Source organism: Crocuta crocuta, unplaced genomic scaffold, assembly GCF_008692635.1.
Source record: "Crocuta crocuta isolate KB4526 unplaced genomic scaffold, BGI_CrCroc_1.0 scaffold99, whole genome shotgun sequence".
NCBI lineage: Eukaryota > Metazoa > Chordata > Mammalia > Carnivora > Hyaenidae > Crocuta > Crocuta crocuta.
The window spans coordinates 3,263,951-3,285,671 of NW_027551560.1; the positions used below are offsets into that span (position 1 = coordinate 3,263,951).

At 34.6% G+C, this 21,721-nt stretch overlaps 1 protein-coding gene across 2 annotated transcripts in view; it reads right to left on the reverse strand.

The window, feature by feature from the left end:
- Positions 1–21,721, reverse strand: part of AGTPBP1 (ATP/GTP binding carboxypeptidase 1) — a 155,512-nt gene that overhangs the window by 16,465 nt on the left and 117,326 nt on the right. For both annotated transcript variants that reach the window (XM_077749493.1, XM_077749494.1), the window contains 8 exons: positions 18,489–18,576; positions 15,057–15,201; positions 12,385–12,538; positions 11,155–11,335; positions 9,535–9,664; positions 8,153–8,284; positions 6,228–6,404; positions 1,941–2,101 (listed from right to left, as the gene is read on the reverse strand). In XM_077749493.1, coding sequence (XP_077605619.1) covers positions 1,941–2,101; positions 6,228–6,404; positions 8,153–8,284; positions 9,535–9,664; positions 11,155–11,335; positions 12,385–12,538; positions 15,057–15,201; positions 18,489–18,576 — 1,168 coding nt within the window. The remainder of the gene's footprint in view (positions 1–1,940; positions 2,102–6,227; positions 6,405–8,152; positions 8,285–9,534; positions 9,665–11,154; positions 11,336–12,384; positions 12,539–15,056; positions 15,202–18,488; positions 18,577–21,721) is intronic.

Consider the following 21,721-nt stretch of genomic DNA (forward strand, 5'->3'; position numbering starts at 1 on the left):
GTCACGAACATGTAGAATAAATTAAAAAAAAAAAAGCACAAATGGAACTCAGAAAAACAGAGAATAGAACAGTGGTTACCAGGGGATTGGGATGGGGGAAAAAGAGAGAGTTTGGTAAAAGGGTACAAACTTTCAGCTGTTGGATGAAGAAGTAATGTGTAACATGGTGACAACCGTTGATAATACCAGACTATATCACTAAATTTGCTGAGAATAGAACTGAAATGTTCATATTCATTCACACATATACACATACAAGTAAGCTTGAGGTAATGGATGGATATGTTATTAACCCAATGGGGTCAATCCTTTTACAACATATACATATATCTCTTTAAATATCTTACAATTTTATTTGTGAATTATACTTCCATAAAGTTAGGAGAAGAAAGAATACATGAAATAATATAAAGGAAGGCTTCCAAATATCAGTAAGAACAACTGACAATCTTTATAAATTTACTTCCTTTTGTAAGGGTAGAGAATTCAGGTGATTATGGTCTTAATTATCACATAAAAAAGAACAGAGTTCTAATTAATGTTTTAGCACACTTGAAACTCTTAAGCTAATATATATATGACAAAGCACGGCAATAAACTGACAGATGATAGGTTAATATATAACAAGAAAAATCATGAACATTCTATAAAATGAGAGTACTTTTACCCACATACATCAAACTATAAAATGTTAAGTTCTCGTATTANTATATCTGAGCCTATAACTGGTCAAAATTTTATGTATATATACACATATATATAATTTAAGAACAAAAGTTTACCTATTGAGAAGAATGTTTGGCAGATATAATTAAATTTTCAAAAGGATACTAAATTAATCAGCTGCTTTAACCAGCTGATTAACCAGAAGGTTACACCATTTGATGTAACATTTACACAATAAAACTTTTTAAGCATGAAACCTGACTCCCAACTCCTCTTAATTTAGATATTATCTTACAAATAAAAATCACAATGAGATATCACCTCACACCCATCAGAATGGCTAACATTAACAACTCAGAAACAATAGATGTTGGTGAGGATGAAGAGAAAAGGGACGTCTTTTGCACTGCTGGTGGGAATGCAGCCACTCTGGAAAACTATGGAGTTTTCTCAAAAAATTAAAAACAGAACTACCCTATGACCCAGCATTACTGGGTATTTATTCAAGGGATACAGGTATGCTGTTTCAAAGGGGCACATGCACCCCAATGTTTATAGCAATGGAAAGAGCTCAAATATCCATCAATGAATGAACAGATTAAGAAGATGTGGTATATATCTACAATGGAGTATTACTCTACCATCAAAAAGAATGAAATCTTACCATTTGCAAATATGTAGATGGAACTAGAGGGTATTACTAAGTGATATTAGTCAGAGAAAGAAAAATACAATATGAATTCACTCATATGAGGAATTTAAGACACCAAACTGATGAACATAAGGAAAGCAAAAATAATATAAAAACGGAATGGGACAAAACATAAGAGACTCTTAAATACAGAGAACAAACTGGGGGTTGCTGGTGGGGTTGTGGGAAGAGCAATGGGCTAAATGGGTAAGGGGCATTAAGAAATCCATTCCTGAAATTGTTGCTCTGTATGCTAACTTGGATGTAAATTAAAAAATTAATTAATTAATCAATCAGATATTATCTAAGCACTATTTTAGTAAACCATTAAGATCACAAAAACAGCATTCAAAATATAAGGATACTTCATTACAGTCTCATCCAAACATCAATGTTAAAAGAATGAAGAATATTATCACAATTTGTAACAAATAAATATGTAAGTAATAACTCAGATGTGTAAACTTAATTATATTAGTTCTAAAAATTTTGGCTATCAAAATCTCTGTCCCGTTCCTCTACTTAATTTAATGAAGTCTAACACTATGCTACAACATAACAGAATGAAATAAGGGTGTCTTACCTAGTTACTTTGCAGTTTGATTCAATCAAGTCATTTTCAAAGTCAAGCAGGCTGGAAGGCAGATTATAGTCCATAGGGGATGTCAACTTTTTCAAACGCAACAGACCAACACAAAATTTTGCTCCCATCTCTTCCAATTCTCGAGTACCAATCTGTAAACCCTAGAAATAAAGCAATTTCATACACATAATTAGGACATTTGCTATCCTCTGGCTATGTCTTATTATAATTACATATAAGACATTTATGATTATATTAATAAAATTAAAAGCTTGGTACTTTGTAAGGACCCACAACTCAACAAGCACAATGTCTTAACAATACAAGATTATTTTAGATCAGAGGAAATGGTCTCAAAAAACCACTTCTAAGATGTCTATTCTAATTCATTACATGCAAACAATTTTCACCGACACACTGGGGAAAAAAAAATCAACATTTTGTGGTTATGTTACTCTTGGGGCTCATGTGTGAAATTATATTTTTGCAAGATATTGCTAGTATTTCTTATAATCCATGACTTTGGATGCCAATGTTGGAATACTGTGGTGTCAAAATCAAGGCCTTAATTTGTATACCTGAACATTACCTTATACTTTTTACTGTATGATAAAAGAAACTGGTAAATAAAAAACAAACAAAAGAAAGGTACCTACGTAAAACAAACAAAAAGAATAAAACAGATCTAGACCAATGAGGTAGCAGTAAAAGAAGTTCCTACGTTCCTTGTCAATTAAGAATTCCTATTTCAGGGGCACCTGGGTGGCTCATTCGGTTAAGCTTCTGACTTCAGCTCAGGTCATGATCTCGCAGTTCATGAGTTCGAGCCCCATGTCAGGCTCTCTGCTGACAGCTCAGAGCCTGGAGCCTGCTTCAAATTCTGTGTCTCCATTTCTCTCTACCCCTCCCCTGCTCATGGTCTGTCTCCCTCTCTCCCTTTCTCTCTCCCTCCCTCCCTCTCTCACTCTTTCTCTCAAAACTAAACATTTAAAAAAAAAATGCCTATTTCAAATCTGGTCTACTAGAGCCAGAAGAAAATTTTACTGCAACTCATTACCCTTTCTAACTGACAGTTTCCTAATACATAATATAAGGTTTATCGGAAGTTAAATGTTACCACATAAAATGATAAAAATGGGCCGTAAACCAAAGATACTGCTTATCATTTAATTTTCAAATAAAAATGAATCTCTAAAATAAGAGAATTCTTACACCAACAAAAATTGCAGGTACAAATGAGAGCTGACATCATTTAGAGAGAAGTTACTTCAAAACAGTTTTTTTCAATGAACAGACTAAAAGCACACGGTAACTGAAGAAAATAAACTGTAAAAATTGTTATTTACCCTACCAAAGCACATTCCTTTATAATGATGATGGACTGACTGATTGCTTCGTTTACCCATGTCCAAACATTCCAGGAAATGTGACCTGACTTTATTAGAACATTCATTTGCCTTCTTAATTTAAAAGCTTTAGAAAGGCTATGGCTGTTTCTGAATTAGTTCAAAGAAAATAAAAATAAAGGTCATTTACAGGCTATAAAATTCAATCATAGAAGAACACTCCTGAGGTGAAGAGAACGGTTTCTTTCTTTTTTTTTTTTTAAATGTTTTATTTATTTCTAGGAGAGAGACAGCATGAGTAGGGGGGGGTCAGAGAGAGAGGGAGTCACAGACTCTAAAACAGGCTCCAGGCTCTGAGCTGGCAGTCAGCACAGAGCCTGACGCGGGGCTAGAACCCACGAACCGTGAGATCATGACCTAAGCGAAAGTCGGACGCTTAACCAACTAAGCCACCCAGGCGCCCCGAGAATGGTTTCTTAAAATATCATTAAACTCATACAACTTATTAGCTAATGTTAACAAATCTGAAATGTATTCATTAGGTGTGTGGGGCCATATGGGATTATTTGAGAATTCTGTACTTTCCACTCAATTCTGCTATGAATCTAAAACTGCCCCCGAAAATCCGAAGTTTATTAACAATAGCAATAACAAGAAAAGCTTCTATAAAAAGTACATCACAGCATTGAATTTTAGACATTAAAAAAAAAAGTTGCTTAGGTGCACCTGGGAGACTCAGTCGGTTAAGCATCCGACTTCGGCTCAGGTCATGATCTCACGGTTCGTGGGTTCAAGCCCCGCGTTGGGCTCTGCTGACAGTTAGCTCAGAGCCTAGAGCCTGTTTCAGATTCTGTGTCTCCCTCTCTCTCTGACCCTCCTCTGCTCATTCTGTCTCTCTCTCTCAGAAATAAATAAAACATTAAAAAGAAAAAAAACTTGCTTAGTAAGAGACACTTCTCTCCACAAGAGTTTTAAATCAACATAGCTTTATTAACTAAATTATATAAAAGAGACATGAGTATTTACTACGTATTCATTTTATTTTTTAAAGTCTATAAATTTCTTTCTAAAAAAACTTTTTAAAAAAGTAGTATAACATTTTATGTTTCAAAGTATACTTTAACCATATTTTTAAATGTGGCTTTTAAATGATCAAATGTATCAAAATAAAAATAGAATATTTCTAATTTTTTGAACGATTATTCATTTTTGCGAGACAGAAAAAGACAGAGCATGAATGGGGGAGATGCAGAAAATCTGCATCTGCAATCTGCAATGGAATCTGAAGCAGGCTCCAAACTCTGAGCTGTCAGCACAGAGCCTGATGCAGGGCTAAACTCATGTATCCTGAGATCATGACCCAAGCTGAAGTCAGACGCTTAATCCAGGTGCTACTACAAATAGAATATTTGTAAAAATTCTAAGAAAGTCTATCAGTAGAATCCAAATATAATAAGAAAACACCTTTGCTATAATGCTAAAATTGATTTCAAGGGGCATGTAAGTCTCAACTTCTCTACTTCTCTTCCTACCCATAGAGGGGAGTTTCAAAGACATTGATGCTTTAAATTGTCTTCTCTTCTGACTGCATAAAGCATCTCTCTAAGAAGTTATCTATAGTCTGTTTCCATAAATCATATAGCTTAATGGTTTTTTCCTAGGAGACACCTATTGTCTTATACAAAAGTGATTCTTAAGCTTTTTTCCCCATCCTACACACTTACAGAATATGAGACCCTTGCCAAAGCTATCTACTACAACAATGATTAGGAGACAGGGATTTGGCTCTAGAGTGTCACTCTGGTACATTTTAACTCTTCCCACCATCACATCCTTGGTAGATGAGAAGTCACTGTTTTATAGTATTTGAATTCAAAAGATACTACATTTTGGAAAAATAATATACTGTGGTCAACCTAAAATTTAGGCAAGTCACTCAACAGAAAGTACTGAAATTTCATTGAGTTCTCTCTACAAGGCCCCAAAACTTTGAATGTCAGTTGTAAAATCTATACAATTTCCTTGTAGTTTGGTATAGACTGTAATAAAAGTTATTACGTAGGCTCTCCAGTTAGCTTTCTGACATTACCTACGTTTACATTTTTAATACTAACCAACTGATAGATTTTCAACTCTTTCCAAACATAAAGTTAGAACCAACCATCTGTATGTGAGGTATATGAAAATCACCATTAGATTCAGTTTCCTCTTCTCCCACATCAAACCAACCCTAACAGAATAAGGAATAACTAGTATGACACCTGAAAATCTTTCTGTGGCAACAAAAATAAGTATTTGTAATATTTATTAGGTTGCTGTTGACTATCTAAGCTCCAACAGATTGCCTATTAAGTTCTTAATCTTTCAAATTAAAAAATTCAAAGTCAGCTAACATTTTACTAGCTTTTAATTTCAAAAGTAAACTTAAAATTCCAGTTGTTTCCAATAAAAGTCTACAGTACCAGAGAAGAGCAGTCTTAGTAAAGAAAAAATTTTAGTGAAGAGATATGCATTCAAAAGTAACAAACACACAAAATCCAAATATAAAAAACTTTACAAATAAGTGTAACGTATTTATTTTCTAAATGCATAAAAAAACACTTACATCCAACAAATTAAAATGACAGAAAGTTTGTGTTAATTATGTACTACTTGCACGGCTCATTATAAATTACTAATTGGTATTGAAATGTGTACCACAACATGTCTTCTTAAAAATTATGAATGTAGATGGACTCAACCAAGATTTCATAAAAACCCAAAGCAAGCTATTTAGTATAGAGAAAAAAAGAATTGCATAGGATTTAATTCCATGACTACAAATTACATATAGCTCAGTGTAACAAATGTGCCATTTATAGAGACTTGAAAACCACGAGTATGCTTATGAAAATAATGTCCTTAAATAATTTTTACTGCTCGAAGTCCTGAGATATTTTACCTTATATTTTCCCTGATCACAGCCACACAAAGTACTTTCCATGGTATAGCTTCTTTGTACGCCTATCTCCCGCCAAACTACAACACGTGCCGTGGATTCTTTAGATTTTTCCACTACAAAGCTGCAGCTGCTCATGCAAAATGCTGGAGCGATATGGCTCAGGATCTTAGGCAAGGTCTGCAAAGATAAGAATGATAAAATACAATATTTCAAGAGGGCTTTTTTAATTAAAATTTTTTTTAATTTTAAAAAATTTTCATGAAAGCATAGTGATCAGAGCAGGGCCATGTGAATCTTCTTGTTTTATCCTCTGTTATTCCAAGCATCAAAATAATTCTTTACAAATTTAGAATTTTCTGCTTTCCTAGACAAACAGTTATCAGTTGGAAAATAAAATGGAAGAAAGGATAACATTCACAGTAGCAACCAACAAGTGAACAAAAACTATGGTAAAAAATGTTTAAAGATATGAAAAAAATTATTTAAAAAACAAAGCAACTTTAGTCATGAAAGATGTCAATCACCTCTAAACTAATCAATAAAGTTAAGACAAACACAATCAAAATGCCCACAACATTTTTTTCTAACTTCAAATTATTCTCAGGTTCACCTGGTGTGTTTAAGTATGAAAGCCCAAATAGGGGAGCTTTTTTGTTTTTAAATAGGGGAGCTTTGAAAGAAGAGAAATAATTCAGCAAATATTAACCTAATTATATATGTAAGGGAAGTTAAAATGTGATACTGTGTAGGAGTAAATACATCTCTAGGTGTTAAAATTAGACTCTTTATTGTGGAGGGGTTCTTGGGTGGTTCAGTCAGTTGAGCATCCAACTCTTGTTTTCAGCTCAGGTCATGACCTCACAGTTTCTGGGACTGAATCCTGTATCAGGCTCTGTGCTGAATCTGCTTGGGATTCTCTCTCTGCCCCGCCTTGAGCCAAAAATCAGGCTTAACCAACTGAGGCACTCAGATGCCCCAATAAACATTTTTTTTTTAAAAAGAATGATTATTTGTGGAGAGAGGACTGATCACCCACTAAGTGCTGGCACACCGGAGAGCCACTGAGAAAACAAGCTGAAGTCACTCTTTAGTAGTTCAGTTCTAACTGGATTGAGAATTTAAACTTACAATTAGGAAGTAAAAGTTCAAAATGAAATGAAAAACAATAAACATGGAACTTTATTTTTTAAATCTTGGGATAAGAAGTCTTTCTAAGCTTCAAAACTCAGAAGCCATTAAAAAAAATCAACAAATGTGATGCAAGTTTTAAATTATCACACAACATAAAAAATTTGTTTCAGTTTATTTCTAAAAGAGTTATTTTAAAAACAATAATAATAAGATGCCCAATGTAACTGTAAGCATAATCATTTTATTTATTTGGGAAAGATGAAGAAGAGAGAGGACATCAAAAAGATGTGCCTTTGAATTTCTGCTCAGGGCAGTGGTTTGCTACCAAAACTCTTTTGGGAAAATAACCTCGGGTGCTTTGTTTAGGCACAAATGTAGTAGAAAAGTCACTGTGCCCTTAATGGAAAGCAGACAAGATGTGAAGCAGTAAGATCTCATTTCAGTCCTGGGCATACTCAACACATAAGCAGATGCGTACAAACGTGGTAGGTAACAGATGGCTTTATACATCGGCGCAGGAAGGATGTGCTGTTTAATAAATGGTGCTGAGACAACTGGTTATATATGGGGACACTAAAAATAGATACCCAACTCTCATACAAAAATAAATTCCCAATAGATTAAAATCTAAATATGAAAAGCAAAAATTTTAGCTTATTTAACATGAAACAATCTGAAACAAAAAATGGCAAGATGGCAACACTTGTGGAATCTGAGTGGCTGGGATATGTTAGTTTCTGCAGTGTTATGCATGTTTGAAATCCAAAAAGTCCAGACCTATCTGTAATAATTACCCTGTATCCCACATCTTCCACGACATCGCATGAAGCTGCATTATCACTGGTATGCCATACTGTTTCTTTGATGCTGCAGCCATACATAAATACATTCTTCTTTCGGGAGTGGCCATGATAATCACAATACACCTTGAAAATATATTTTGAAAGTTAAAAACCTCTAAATTCACATATTGCCAAATAAAGTTAGTTAATAACAAGACAATAAATAGCTCTGTGTGTCTTTGCCCTTCCATTGTAACTGAGCCACCATTTAATACATAGAACTAATGAAAGTAATAATATCTAGTTCTGGAAAGGATCTATGATTAATTCTAGAATGGCTAAATCCTTCTCAGGGCCTGCATCAAGCCCTGAGTTCCATCTTTCTAATGTATCTATTATTCACAATTTATTTTTATTTTTATTTTTTATTTATTTTTAAGAGACAGAGTGTGAGCGGGGTAGGGGCAGAGAGAGGGAGACACTGAATCTGAAGCAGGCTCCAGGCTCTGAGCTGTCAGCACAGCACCCAATGAGGGGCTCGAACTCACGGAGTGTGAGATCATGACTGGAGCCAAAGTCAGACACATAACTGACTGAGCCATCCAGGCTCTCCCTCTACTATTCACAATTTAACAAGTAATAAATTCAGTTATAGGTCAAATCTACAGCAGCAGTCATCACTGATCCAAGGGTTGTTTAAACATTTAGCTAATTCTGAAAGAACATGACAGTGCTCTCATGAAACACACTACTTAAAAAAGGGTATTATGGTTTCAATTTAATTTTTAAGAGCAGCATTTTTAAAATGAAAAATGAAAAACAGGTCTGCACATCAATGTCACCCCTCTGCAAAGTTTTCCTATCTTTCCCAAAGGAAGATTACCTCATTTAAACAATAATATAATGGAAACGTTCTACACAAAAGCTGCTGAAAACAGAAGCAGCATACATACACAGTTCACTAGAGTTTAGCACCGTGCCCACACCACCTCTCATGTGTACACTCGAGACTTACCCACTGCAGAGTTCATTCACTAAGGAACTCAGAAATAAGCTTCTACCAGTTTGAGAATTTGGAACATACATTCTGTAACCTTAGTGCTATTCAAACAGTGAAGTTAAATACTTACAACCAGGAGTTACCAATATTCATAAACAAAAAAGATAAGGAAAGGGCTCATGGGAACACTAAAAATTACACCTGACAGAAAAATAATAATATGGATGTATTGTATTAATTTGTCATTATACTATTCAAGTAATTGATAACAGAAGAAGATATTTTTAAAAAATTGTTTCTAAATACACTTAGCTTCTATAACCAGATTATACTGAGTTAAATTTTGTCAACTAACAAAATCATTTCTTTTACTAGACAAAGTACCAATACTTACCAGTGGTAAATGCTTCACAGCAGCCAGGTACTGTAGCAGTCCCTTAGCATGGTAAATCGTAGGATGTAAATCTGGATTTGGACTTTGCCACTGTCTATTCAGATCCTCTCCACTTAAAGAACAGCGGTGACTACATATATATAAACATAAACATTAGTACTGATAAACTCTTACATATATTTAATTTTGTGATTCTATTCCAGTAAATATCTCTAGTAAATAAACTAGCCACTAACTAAACACTTATTAAGTATTTGCTTTGTGCAAGGTCTTGTGTTATATTCATTTAACTGGGGCAAGCTTTCACATTTTTAGGTCAATATTTTCAAGCTATAGAAAAAAATTAATTCCCAATTCTGGGGTCTTACTCCAGACTCTCTAAAATTTATTAGTGGTCTTATTTTCCATTCTGATTTCATAATAATCATTTGTTATATACTAACATCCTGTACTTCGATTGTATTAGTTTTCATGTAAAAGCACTATCTGGGCTGGGCCTTCCTAAGAAAGGTAAATATATGAAAAGTCTATATTATTTTATTATTATTATTTTTATTTGAGAGAGAAAGAGAGAGCGAGCCAGAGGGAGAGAGAGAGAATCCAAGCAGGCTCCATGCTCAGTGCAGAGCCCAGCATGGGGCTTGATCCCACAAACCTGGTATCATGACCTGAGCTGAAATCAAGAGTCAGCCACTCAGCTGACTGAGCCACCCAGGTGCCCCAAAAGTCTACATTCTTGTAAAAATTCAAATACTTTCTCACCTAATTGCAGGCATTAAGTATTAAAGCAACTGAGCAAAAATTTAAGCAAACTATCAGAAGGTGATAACAGAAATATAAACAGAATTCTAACTGGTCAATATGTTTCTGAATTAAAACTAGACATAAAGTGCCATTTTAATTCCATAACATACTACCTAAAAAGAAATTATTCTAGTTTTTTTATTCAAAAATTTCCTACAATATGAGAAATATTCATGCTATATTTATTGAATAAATAAAATATGGTATCCCCAGCCTTGGAGATGCTCATGACAGCAAGACCAAATTTCCATCTTTCAAAAATAGAGTTTTCTAATTCCCACTAAAATTAAACTGCACTGACTATAGGCCATCCCCACCTAAAAAAAATTATCTTCCATTATGTCCAGCCTAAAGAATTCTTTCTGTCAAAATTACACCTCCGCCTATCAGGAGGATGTCAGCAGACAGAGCCAATATTCCTTCCCTATCAGTGGAAAAAGATCCCAGAAGATTCCAAATCTTAGAACAGCCCAATATCATGCCATTGACAAACAAAAAGGAATATAAGAGGATATGTTAAAACCTTTCTCATATCCTGACACTGTGATGTTTCTAAAACAGTTCAAGCAAGACATGCATCTTATGAAATCATACTCTCAGGGAATAAATACAAAATTTCTCAAAATGTCATACTGATACACAAAATGTATTTTCATTTAAAAATTCCTCTTAGATGAATTCCCCACCAAAAATTTCTTTGTTCTAGAAACATCACTCAGTTTGTTTTCCAAGTTAACCTGGATGCTATTATTTTGACAAGTTTATAGAGGACAGCCACATAACCTATAATATTTCTATAACAATTGCTTAACTTACTTTCCATTGACGACACCATCTGGATTTAGCATAGGGACAATTTTAAAAATATAGGATTCTCGTAAGCTCTGAGCAGTAGGGTTATTACTCATGAGATACTCCAATGTTCCTTTCATTACCCAACTTGCGTTAGTTTCTCCAGGATGTACCCGAGCAGACAAGAAAACGTAAGGGCGATTTCCTAAAGTACACATAAAATCTCAAATTAAAATGAACAGCTACTAAGAGTCTGTATAATATTTGACTTTGGGGATTTAGAGGTATTTCTACCCAATTGTGAGTTCCGATATAAATTCACACTAAAACTCACTGTGCACCTACTGTATCCAAGCACTGTACTAGGCCCTACAGAGAAAACAGATATACAAAACCTATAGAAGTCATGTCTTAAAGGAGTTTGTAATATGAATGCAACACAATAAATAGTATTTGAGTCACTTATTTATTTTCTAATGATTAATCTAACATATAAAATTAGTTCTTTTATATAATCGTGCTTTTATAAAGAACAAGTATTGGGGAGGTTTAAACATAAATTTATTTTTCATGAAGTCATGGGAAAACAGGAAAATGTCACTTTACCCCTGTTTCACAGCTGCTGTGATAAGCACAGATAACAGAAGGTGTGTCTGTTCAGAGATGAACAAAGAAAAGTATTGTCACTATGCTTCTAGATACAGGGATCTACAATGTGACCACTCCGCTCATCAGCTCATTTTCAGACATAGCAAACTCTTTCTCTTTCCTGAAAACACCTCACCTTCCTATCAAAATTAGAGCACTTTCTTATTTTTTTTTTTATCACAGCTGTACATTTGAGGCAATTTTAAATATAAAAATGTCAGGAAAAAACAACTAGCTATTCGGTGCACTAGCATCAAAGCACATGATAGGTTTCTGGTAGCTTGATTTATAAATAAAATTAGTTGTAATTTTTAAATTAATGGTATTATTATATGAACTCAAAACATTTTGTTGCATTATACAACAAAGATAAGAACTACAGAATATTCGTATCAAAAGAAACTTCAGAGATTTCATACAGCTCCCTCGTTTTTGAGATGAGGAAACTGAGGCCCACGAGTAGACCACGGGCTGGGCAGTAATAGGACTGAGATCAGAACCCCAGACTTCTGATGCCTGTCCTAGTCCTGCTGCCCTTACAAAACATATATGAAGCAAAGGAAAATAAGAATAATTGGTATTTTGAGTGAAGAAGACAAGACTTACTGAATTGACAGATATGTTCATAATAATTAGACTCTGGCATTGCTGTTATAGTCACCAAGGGACAGGTGTTTCCAGACAGGGTTTCACATAACACATCTTTTCGAAAATAGATTTGCTGAGGATTGTGTGCTGATTCCAATTTTTGAAGATGCATCTTGATAAAAATTTAAAAGCAAAGTATACAATCATTTAAAAACTCCCTAGGATAAATAGAAATAAATGCATCCAGATCTCCACATAACTAAAAGTGAATCAGATTCCTAATCCCTTCTCTAAAGCCCTCGGGGAGCCAGATGTAGTTCAAACATCAGTTATTTGGGGCAGTTGAGAAAGGGCATAGCTACAATGCATACACGATTAATTCTGCAAACCCCCAATGGGGGTGGCCGTAGCAGCCTGTAATAAGCACATCATTATTTCTTCAGCAAAACATGTGAGGAGTCACTCAAAGTGGAATCAATATTCTAAATAAGCTCACATCAATTCAGGCCAGGCTTTGCTGCCAAATGGGCTAGGAAAAAGCTTTTGGTTTTCAAAGCCTTTTGAATTTTGAAATGATAAGTGACTGTAGACCAGCAGAATGGAGTATGTAGCACAAATCTTTTTAACAACTTCTCCTGATTTCAAGATTAATACAGGTTCAATGTAAAATGTCTAGAAGACATAGAAAGTACAAAGTAAAAATTTTAAACACCCATAACTGCATCACCTAGCATACTGCTAACAAATGCCAATGTAACTTGGTTTTATCACTTAGTAGTTTACACACACACATATACTCCTAATTACCAACACCATATCAGATCATTCAATACATGAAATGTGTCTTTTGAAAATACAAATTTTAATGATTTTAATATATGGTTATACCACAAATGAACTGTTCAATCCCTTTTTTTTTAAAGATACCTGGTTTCCAAACTTTTGCCCGTGTTCATTCGCATAATCACAATTTACTATGTGCCCACTATTTCTGTGAGGGATACTGTGCCAGAGGATGTGATAGTGAATGAATATGCCCTACCTCTGGAGAAATACAGAGTGCTGTGAGAGCCCATCATCAGGAGTGGGGAGCCTAGCTGATCTCAACAGTGAGGAAAAGTCTCTTAAAGGAAATTATGCTCAAACCAAGATCCAGAGTATGAGTGAGGAGGGCAGAGGGGAGTGTGGCCGGCAAGAGGAAGGTATACAGGAAGACCATGATGTAAGAAAGAGGAAGGGCATCTTAAAGAACTGACAAAGATTCACTGCAGCCAGACTGGGAAGAGTGAAAAACAGAGACTTAACACAGACTGAAGGGCCTCACAGGCCATTCTTTTACAAGGAACAGTATATATACGAATGGCTGGTAATTGAGATAATGAAGTGATATATGCATAACCTTTTGAAAAATGAACAGGTATATTTTTTACTGTGAATTAGTATCATGGATATTAACCTAGGATGAGGATAAACTTTAGAGAGTTATTTTACATCCACCTAAAGAAAAATATTAAGTAATGGTTCAAACAGTATGAGGATATGACAAAAATTATTAAAAATAGTAGGGAAATTATGAAATGAACCATGGTAAGAATCTCAGACTTCATAAAAATGGCAAGAGAAATCACTAAGAAGCTTTAAGCAGGAGATTTATGGGATCAGACCCTCCCATCAAGAAGCCCTCCTGCTCCAGTGTGGGAAAAGGAGGAAAGGGGATAGAAGTGAATTCAAGAACACCAGTTAGAAGAGGTGGCAGAAGTCCAGATGAGAGACAGCAATAATGCCTGGAAAGGTTGTGGTAGTGGCTTTGGAAAAAAGGAGGGGAATTTAAAACATACTAATAAGGTAACATCAGTAAAACACAATAATATATAACCCTGTGTAGAACAGCACTATATATTTTGATGCTATGTTATTCCACACAGAAAGATAACTGATAATACCTTTATTATAAGTTGTAACTTTTATTAAAATAAGGTCAGCCACACTCAGTGTTCTCAGCCTCGCTATCTCTTCTGTTACTGAAGTATGTTTCTCTCTCCCTTCCCCCTAATAATTTGGAAGCTTGTTTCTAATCATAGTGTTCCAATTTCTTTCTGAGTAAGCTGATCATATCTCTATGATCCATAATCATTACAACAGACTTTCTGTACTGAGAAAAAAAATCTACCACAGTAATTACTTGATTAATTTTTTAGTTTTGTTTTACAATGCAAGTACTCAAACATCTCAAAAGAACCCACAAAACAACTTTTACATCCTAAATTCTAAAGAATCTAGATGTAGAACTCCACACCAAATCACTAAAATAAATTAATTCCCCACAGAAAAACTTGCAAATTTTTCTACTGTTAGATTTTCTATCAGATTCAATGCCTCTCATTAAACAAGTCGAAGTCTTGCCTAGTTAACATGTGTAAACCATGGAATCTTAGAGAACTAAAGATTTCTATACAAAGGTGGAGAGTAAAATCATTTCAAATTTCCTCAGTATTTCCATTAAATAAAGACTACATTCCCATTTTACTCCCTTCAATGTTTTCAACAAATTTGGTGTTATTTTCTAAAATAATCAGCACTGGATCTTTTCATTTTATTAAGATATTTAATTAAAACCTTTTCCTCCCAATTATCTGACACATATGCATACAACACAATAACAACCATAATATAACTTAATGAGTTCTCACCTGTAAAGTTGAATATGTGTATGGATAGTGATAAGCAAAGTAGCAAACATCATCTTTATGTGGAAAATTGACAGTGAATGTAATTGTATAGTAGGATTTTCCCTTTTGCCCACCTGCAGCAACTGAACTTCTTGAGAAGTGATTTCTGCAATAGAAAAGCACAAAACCTGTTTATTTCTTGACCACAAAAGTTATGAATCTCCTTGCTTCTTTCTAAAACAGAACTTTGGCTAGGGTAAGGTGGGAGGAGGGGAGGGATACGCAGTTTATAAATGAAGTTTAGCTTAAATATTCTATAAAAGTTAGACTTGGTACTAATGAATCAGATAATTGCTATCAGCCAAAATCATTTTTCACTTCTGAATTTACCATCAAATGGAGTTGAGACTCCTTGTCAATAAAAAGTTTAGAACGTAATTCCTTATTAGCCATACACATGACTGGATCTTGGCCAATTATCATCAATGACTGGCTACCACCATTAGATGGAAGGCTAATGACCATCTTCAAAGTGGATGGATCAGGGGAACAATACCTAAATTCACTATCAATCTTAAGGCTACAAAAAAAGAAATAACCAGACGTGACATGTTTCCTGATGTAATGCAACAGGAATTCACTGCACCATCTATGAAGTAATCTTGCCCAAAATCAAACCTGAAGTTGATCAAGCTTCTAGATCTAACTATTAGTTTATAGGAAATTGGTGAGATATTCATTATCACCACAGGCATGCAATTGGCAAAACCCCAAAGTGGATAATCTGGCATGACAGTTGACCCAGTTTCTTCAACAAATAAAGGAGAAATAATAGGAAAAAAAGGGAAACCTACTGTTGAAACAAACCAACTGTAAAACAATACTTATGAGACAACTGGGGAAGTCTGAACAACGACTGAGTATTTATTGTATTAAGGAATCTTCTTAAGTGTGATAATAGCATTATAGTTAGACTGCCTTCAAAAAAAATCTCTAAAAGACATGGGGCACCTGGGTGGCTCAGTTGGTTAAGCATTTGACCTCGGCTCAGGTCATGTTCTCACTGTTCTGGAGTTTAAGCCCTATACCAGGCCCTCTGCTATCAGCTCAGAGCCCGCTTAGACCCCCTCCCCCCTCTCCTTTCCCCTGCTTGCACTCATGCTCTTTCTCTCTCTCTAAAATAAAGAAACATTTAAAAAAAATATCTGGGGCACATGGGTGGCTCAGTTGGATTTAGCGTCTGACTTTGGCTCAGGTCATGATCTCATGGTTCACACGTTAAAGGCCAACACCTTGAGCTGTCAGCCCAGAGCTTGGAGCCTGCTTCAGATTCTGTCTCCCTCTCAATCTCTCTCTCTCTGCCCCTGGCCCCCTCAAAAATAAACATTAAAAATTTTTTTTAATCTCTAGAAGACAAAGATCTTTGAAGTATTTATGGATAAACATAATATCTGGAAGTACTAATAAAAAGTTTTTAAAACTACACATTAATTTCCAGACTTTAAGTATCACTGACATTTGATGGCCTAAAGATTGTCTATCAACCTTATTTCAAAAATTTCACATCAACTTGTATTATTTAAGTCATGAACTGAAGAAAATCCATGACCAATAAATAGAATTACTTGCACACACTTAAACATGAATGGTATTTTCAAACTGGTCTAGTCTTCATTAACTTAGCCACTATATCTTGAATACTCCATGGCAAGGTGCTATGGGCTGGTGATAACACAAAATAAGTTCCAGAGCTAGTCCTTGCCAACTCTTTTTCCCCAAAAAGTTTAACATCTAATCAGAGAGGTATTGATAACACCACATTAGAGCTACATGAAAGTTTATAAGTTACATTCTCATATACGGGTGGAAGTCGTTTTAATCTCATTTGGCAAATGAAACAAACAAGCATCTGAGGACTGGGCTGACATAAAAAGTTAAGACACATGCAAAAACAGTAGATTTTATCTTCACTATCTGGATTTCAGGCTTCAGGAAAGCTAGTAGTGCTGTTGCACAGAAAACAGTTAGTAAACATCTGTTGAAATGACCTGGGTTCCAGTTCCTGATCTGGAAGTAGCCAAAAGAAAAAACGAAAACTAAACAAATGAAAAATCCTTGCCCTTCCCCTTACACAGAACAGAACCAATACCTGTCATGTTACAACCATTCACCCGATAATGTGAAAAAGAAAAGCATTCACTGATTGATGATTTCTATTCCAATTTTATGAGAAAGAGGTAAATAAGAGTATCTATGTGAGCCTACCAGTAAAATATGAAATTTATACACATATAGATGAAATGCCTATAATCTTATATTTCTATTCCTCATTTACTATTTTTTTTAAACTTTTCAATGTTCTATTTATTTCTGAGAGAGAGAGACAGTGTGAGCAGGGGAGGGTCAGAGAGAGAGGGAGACACAGAATCTGAAGCAGGCTCCAGGCTCTGAGCTGTCAACACAGAGCCTGACGCGGGTCTCAAACCCACAAACTGTGAGATCATGACCTGAGCCGAAGTCGGACACTTAACTGACTGAGCCACCCAGGCGCCCCTTATTTATTTTGCTAATACAAGTAGGGGGGACATCCTACAGAGATGAATTCCAAGGAACACTGTGTTTCTCAGAAAGTAATGGCACTTCAGATCTAGGTTTTTCCAAAACCTAGGCTCAGAAGTCTTCTGATTGAAAAAGAAGGAATATTAGTTCTAGACAAACCCAATATAAAAACTCAAAATCCACTAAACAAAAATGTCAGGATTAAGATTAATAACAGAAAAAACACAGGGATTTCAAATGCATTCGGTGGAGGAAGTTATCTAGAAACATATTACATGCAGAAACAGAGTAAGAATGAGAAGCAAGGTATACGATAATCCCAGATAATTTAGAGGCGAAGCTGAAGAATAATCCAATCATTCCACTGAAGCAGAAGTGATTTCAAGCACTGATTTCTAACTTGATAAGTAGATAACTTATTTGAGGTCAAACTGAACTGTATAAACTGATGTAAGGGAACTATGGAGTATACTTCCAGGTAAAATATTCTGGAAAATAAGATGAGATAAATATTCGTATGCAGAAAAGAATTATACTTAATATCATCAGAACAAAAAGCCACTGCAAATTATTTCCTAGAATTTCTAATTTCAGTTTTATTCAATGAAGTTTCCAGAGTTTTAAAGCTAAATAAATTGAGGACACATAGCTATCTACGTGGTGGAGACAAGATTTGGATTAAGTCAGTCTGTCTACAAGACATATTTTATTTCTACTAAATATACCACCTCAAAGAATCTCAAATTTTAAAGGACCCTGTTAGAGATAATAGTAAAGCATGTCACCATAGTTTAAATAATGCAATAATGACCTGAGTTTCTAATCTTTAAATTGAAACAGAATGAAGTTAAGATCCCCTCTGTCAGCTGATGTCAGTATTCTTAGAATACTTACTTATAATAACAAATGTCGGTTCCCACACGAATCCACCATGGTCTTGCATTTAATGCTTCCTGAACCGAATACATGAGTGGTTGCATACCTTTGACAGAGAGATAGAAGAAGAAGAAGAAGGAGAAGGAGAAGGAGAAGGAGAAGAAGAAAGAAGAGGAGGAGGAGGAAAGGGGAGGAGGAAGAGGAAGAGGAGGAAGAGGAAGAGGAGAAAGAAACAAAAAAGAAAAAAATTCTTTTCAGAGCTTCTGAGTTAAAAATTAATCATGCCATTATAGAAAGCACCAAATGTTCAGGAAAGCTAAAAGAAAATACATTTCAGTTTTTAGTATGTATTAAAAAATGAGATATTTCTTTAAAATCTCCTAAATCAGTCAATGATATGCTTTTAATCCCAATTTACCTAAAATCAGATTGCAACTTAGTGAGTGAAAAGTCATTAAACTGTTTTCTATTACCTTTTCTATATTAGATTTAAAATAGTAAGTAAAATGTATTCCTTAGAACAAGAGAAAGAGCCAAAAATATACAAATAAATAGTATATGATCATAGTTCTAACTCTCCAGGGATCCCTATTTAAACTGAAGTTAAGGGGGAAATGCCACCAAAATGTTAAGACTGTTTTCTTCATCAAACTTCTGCATACAAATATGTGCTTATAGGAAGGAAAAGGTGAAGGGACTATTAACAAAAATAGGATTAAATATATAGCATATTTCCTTGGGTAGTTTCAGAAATATACTCTACATATAAACTTTAATATTATCCAATTTTATAAAATTGTGACTAGGCTTCTAACTAGAATTAATGAAATTCAGATGTCAATTTTAGAAATGTTGACAAGTTTACTGATATCTGATTTGACTTACCTTATTTCTAACTTAAAGATAGAATCATTTTCTTCATTTTCCTGCTACAGAACCAATTTGTTAAACTTAACTATGAGTATTTTAGTGTTTCATAGTCTCTTGGGTTTTGTAATTACATAAACCATATAATTTGTAACTTAAAGTATTTTACCGCCTCTTTTAGTATTTGTATCAGTCACTTCATTTTCTACTTTCATTGTGTTAGAAAACTGACACAACCTCAAAAGTGAGTCTGCATATAGAAGAACATAACTCTGTCTTGTTCATAATTTTAATCAAAATGTTTTGCCATTTGATGCAATATTTGCCATTTTTTTTCATATCAACTGTATCATGTTTAATTAAAAAAATGGTAACACTGAATAATCTCTATGTGCTAGATACTGCTCTATGTATTTTTACAGTGTGTTAATTCATTAAATCTTCACAATAACCCTCTGTGGCAGGTGCTAAGATTACTCCCATAAGTGGAGTTGTTTCTTTCATAATTCTGATTACACTTAAGTGTTTTGATTTATTTTATCAAATGCCTTTTCAGCATCCACTAAGAGAATCGCCTGGCTCCTTTAATCTGTTGATGCAATAAATTATGTTGATAGGTTTCCTATGGTTATCTTCACATTCCAAGAAAAATGCTATTCTTTTACTAGTATGTAATTATATTAGCTAAAATCTCATTTAGAAATTTTATATCTAGGGGTGCCTGGGTAGCTCAGTCAGTTCAGTGTCTGACTTTGGCTCAGGTTGTGATCTCAGTGTTTACGGGCTTGAGTCCTATTTCGAGCTCTGTGTTGGCATCTCGGAACCTGGAGCCTGGTTCCGATCTTATGGCTCTCTGTTTCTGTGCCCCTCTCCTGTTCGTGCTCTGTTTTTCTCAAAAATAAACAAACATGAAAAAAATCAGTTTTTCTATCTAAAAACTGGTCCTTTTTTCAAAAATTGTCTTTACCAAGTATCTGAAACTAATACTAACTTCAGAAACATACACTGAGAAGCTATCCATTATTGATTGGAATAAATAGAAATACAACCTATTTTTTAAAAGGTAAATATAATTCAGCTTAAATACCATCTCGATAAAGCAACTAATACATTTTTAATTTCCTTTTAAAAAGTTATAGTTTGTTCAGAATCTCTACTTATTTTTTTTAAGTTTCTTTATTTTGAGAGAGAGAAAGCGCACACAAGCATACAAGTGGAGAAGGGGCAGAGAGGAGAGAGAGGATCCCAAGAAAGCTCTACACTCTATCCCAGGAACCTTGAGATATGACCTGAGATGAATAAAAAAGTCGGACACTTAACTGACTGAGCCACCCAGACGTCCCAGAATCTCTACTTATTAGTCAATTCTGGCATGTTTTATTTTATTTCTATCATTATCTTCAGCATTTTAAAAAATTCATTCTATTCTTTTTGGTTTATTTTCTTGTTTTTCTACTTTCTTGAGTACTTAGTTCCCTTACTTTCAGTCTTTTTAATTATAAATAATGAAAGTTATTAAAGGCTTTCCCTCCAGATCCCAGTTTTGCTATGTCCCGTAAGTCTATAAAGTGTCCTCTTTTGAAGTACTGTCTACATCAGAGCTGTTCAACTGAACTTCCTACCAGAATGGAAATGTTCTGTATCTGCAACGTCCAAGGGGGCAGCGGCCTGACACATGTGGCTATTAAAGGCAGGGGATGAGGTTAGCACCACCAAAAACTAGAATTTTTCATTTTAAACTAACTTAAATTTAGATAGCCACATGTGTGTGCTAGTCACTACCATACTGGACAGGATGGTTTTACATGATTTGTAATATCAATTTTAAATTTTCAGAGTTTTTTTTTTTTTTTAGGAAGAACTTTACGTTTCCAAGTACCTATTTTTTGTTCAACTTTTTGTTGATTTCCATTAGTATTTTACATCACAGACAATGAAATCTGTAAAATCTTGGAGTTTTTTTTAATCACTCATAAGTTTTGTCTGTAACAAAAAATGTTGAAACTTTTAAATGTTTCATGAACATACAGAAGATGCCTTCTTGTGCTCCTTCTATAAAGCAGAACATAAAAGGTGAAAAACAACAGTACTTATCTTCACATTCTGTAAATACAGCTCACTGCAAAGCCAAGCTACATTACCCACACACACCCAAATAAAGGAGTCCCAGGGTCTAGTTCAAATGAATTTTTCACACACTTCATCAAGCACTCCAACTCATGTGACAGTTTCACTCACATTTGTAACATGCCTGTTTTGAAGTTCTTCTGTTAGACCAGATAAATAGGCCTTCTGCCACATGTGCCCAACATTTCTCACTTTCATAATCATATTGTATCATACTATCTCTTGGAACCCATTTCAATTTGTTTAAGGCCTATTTT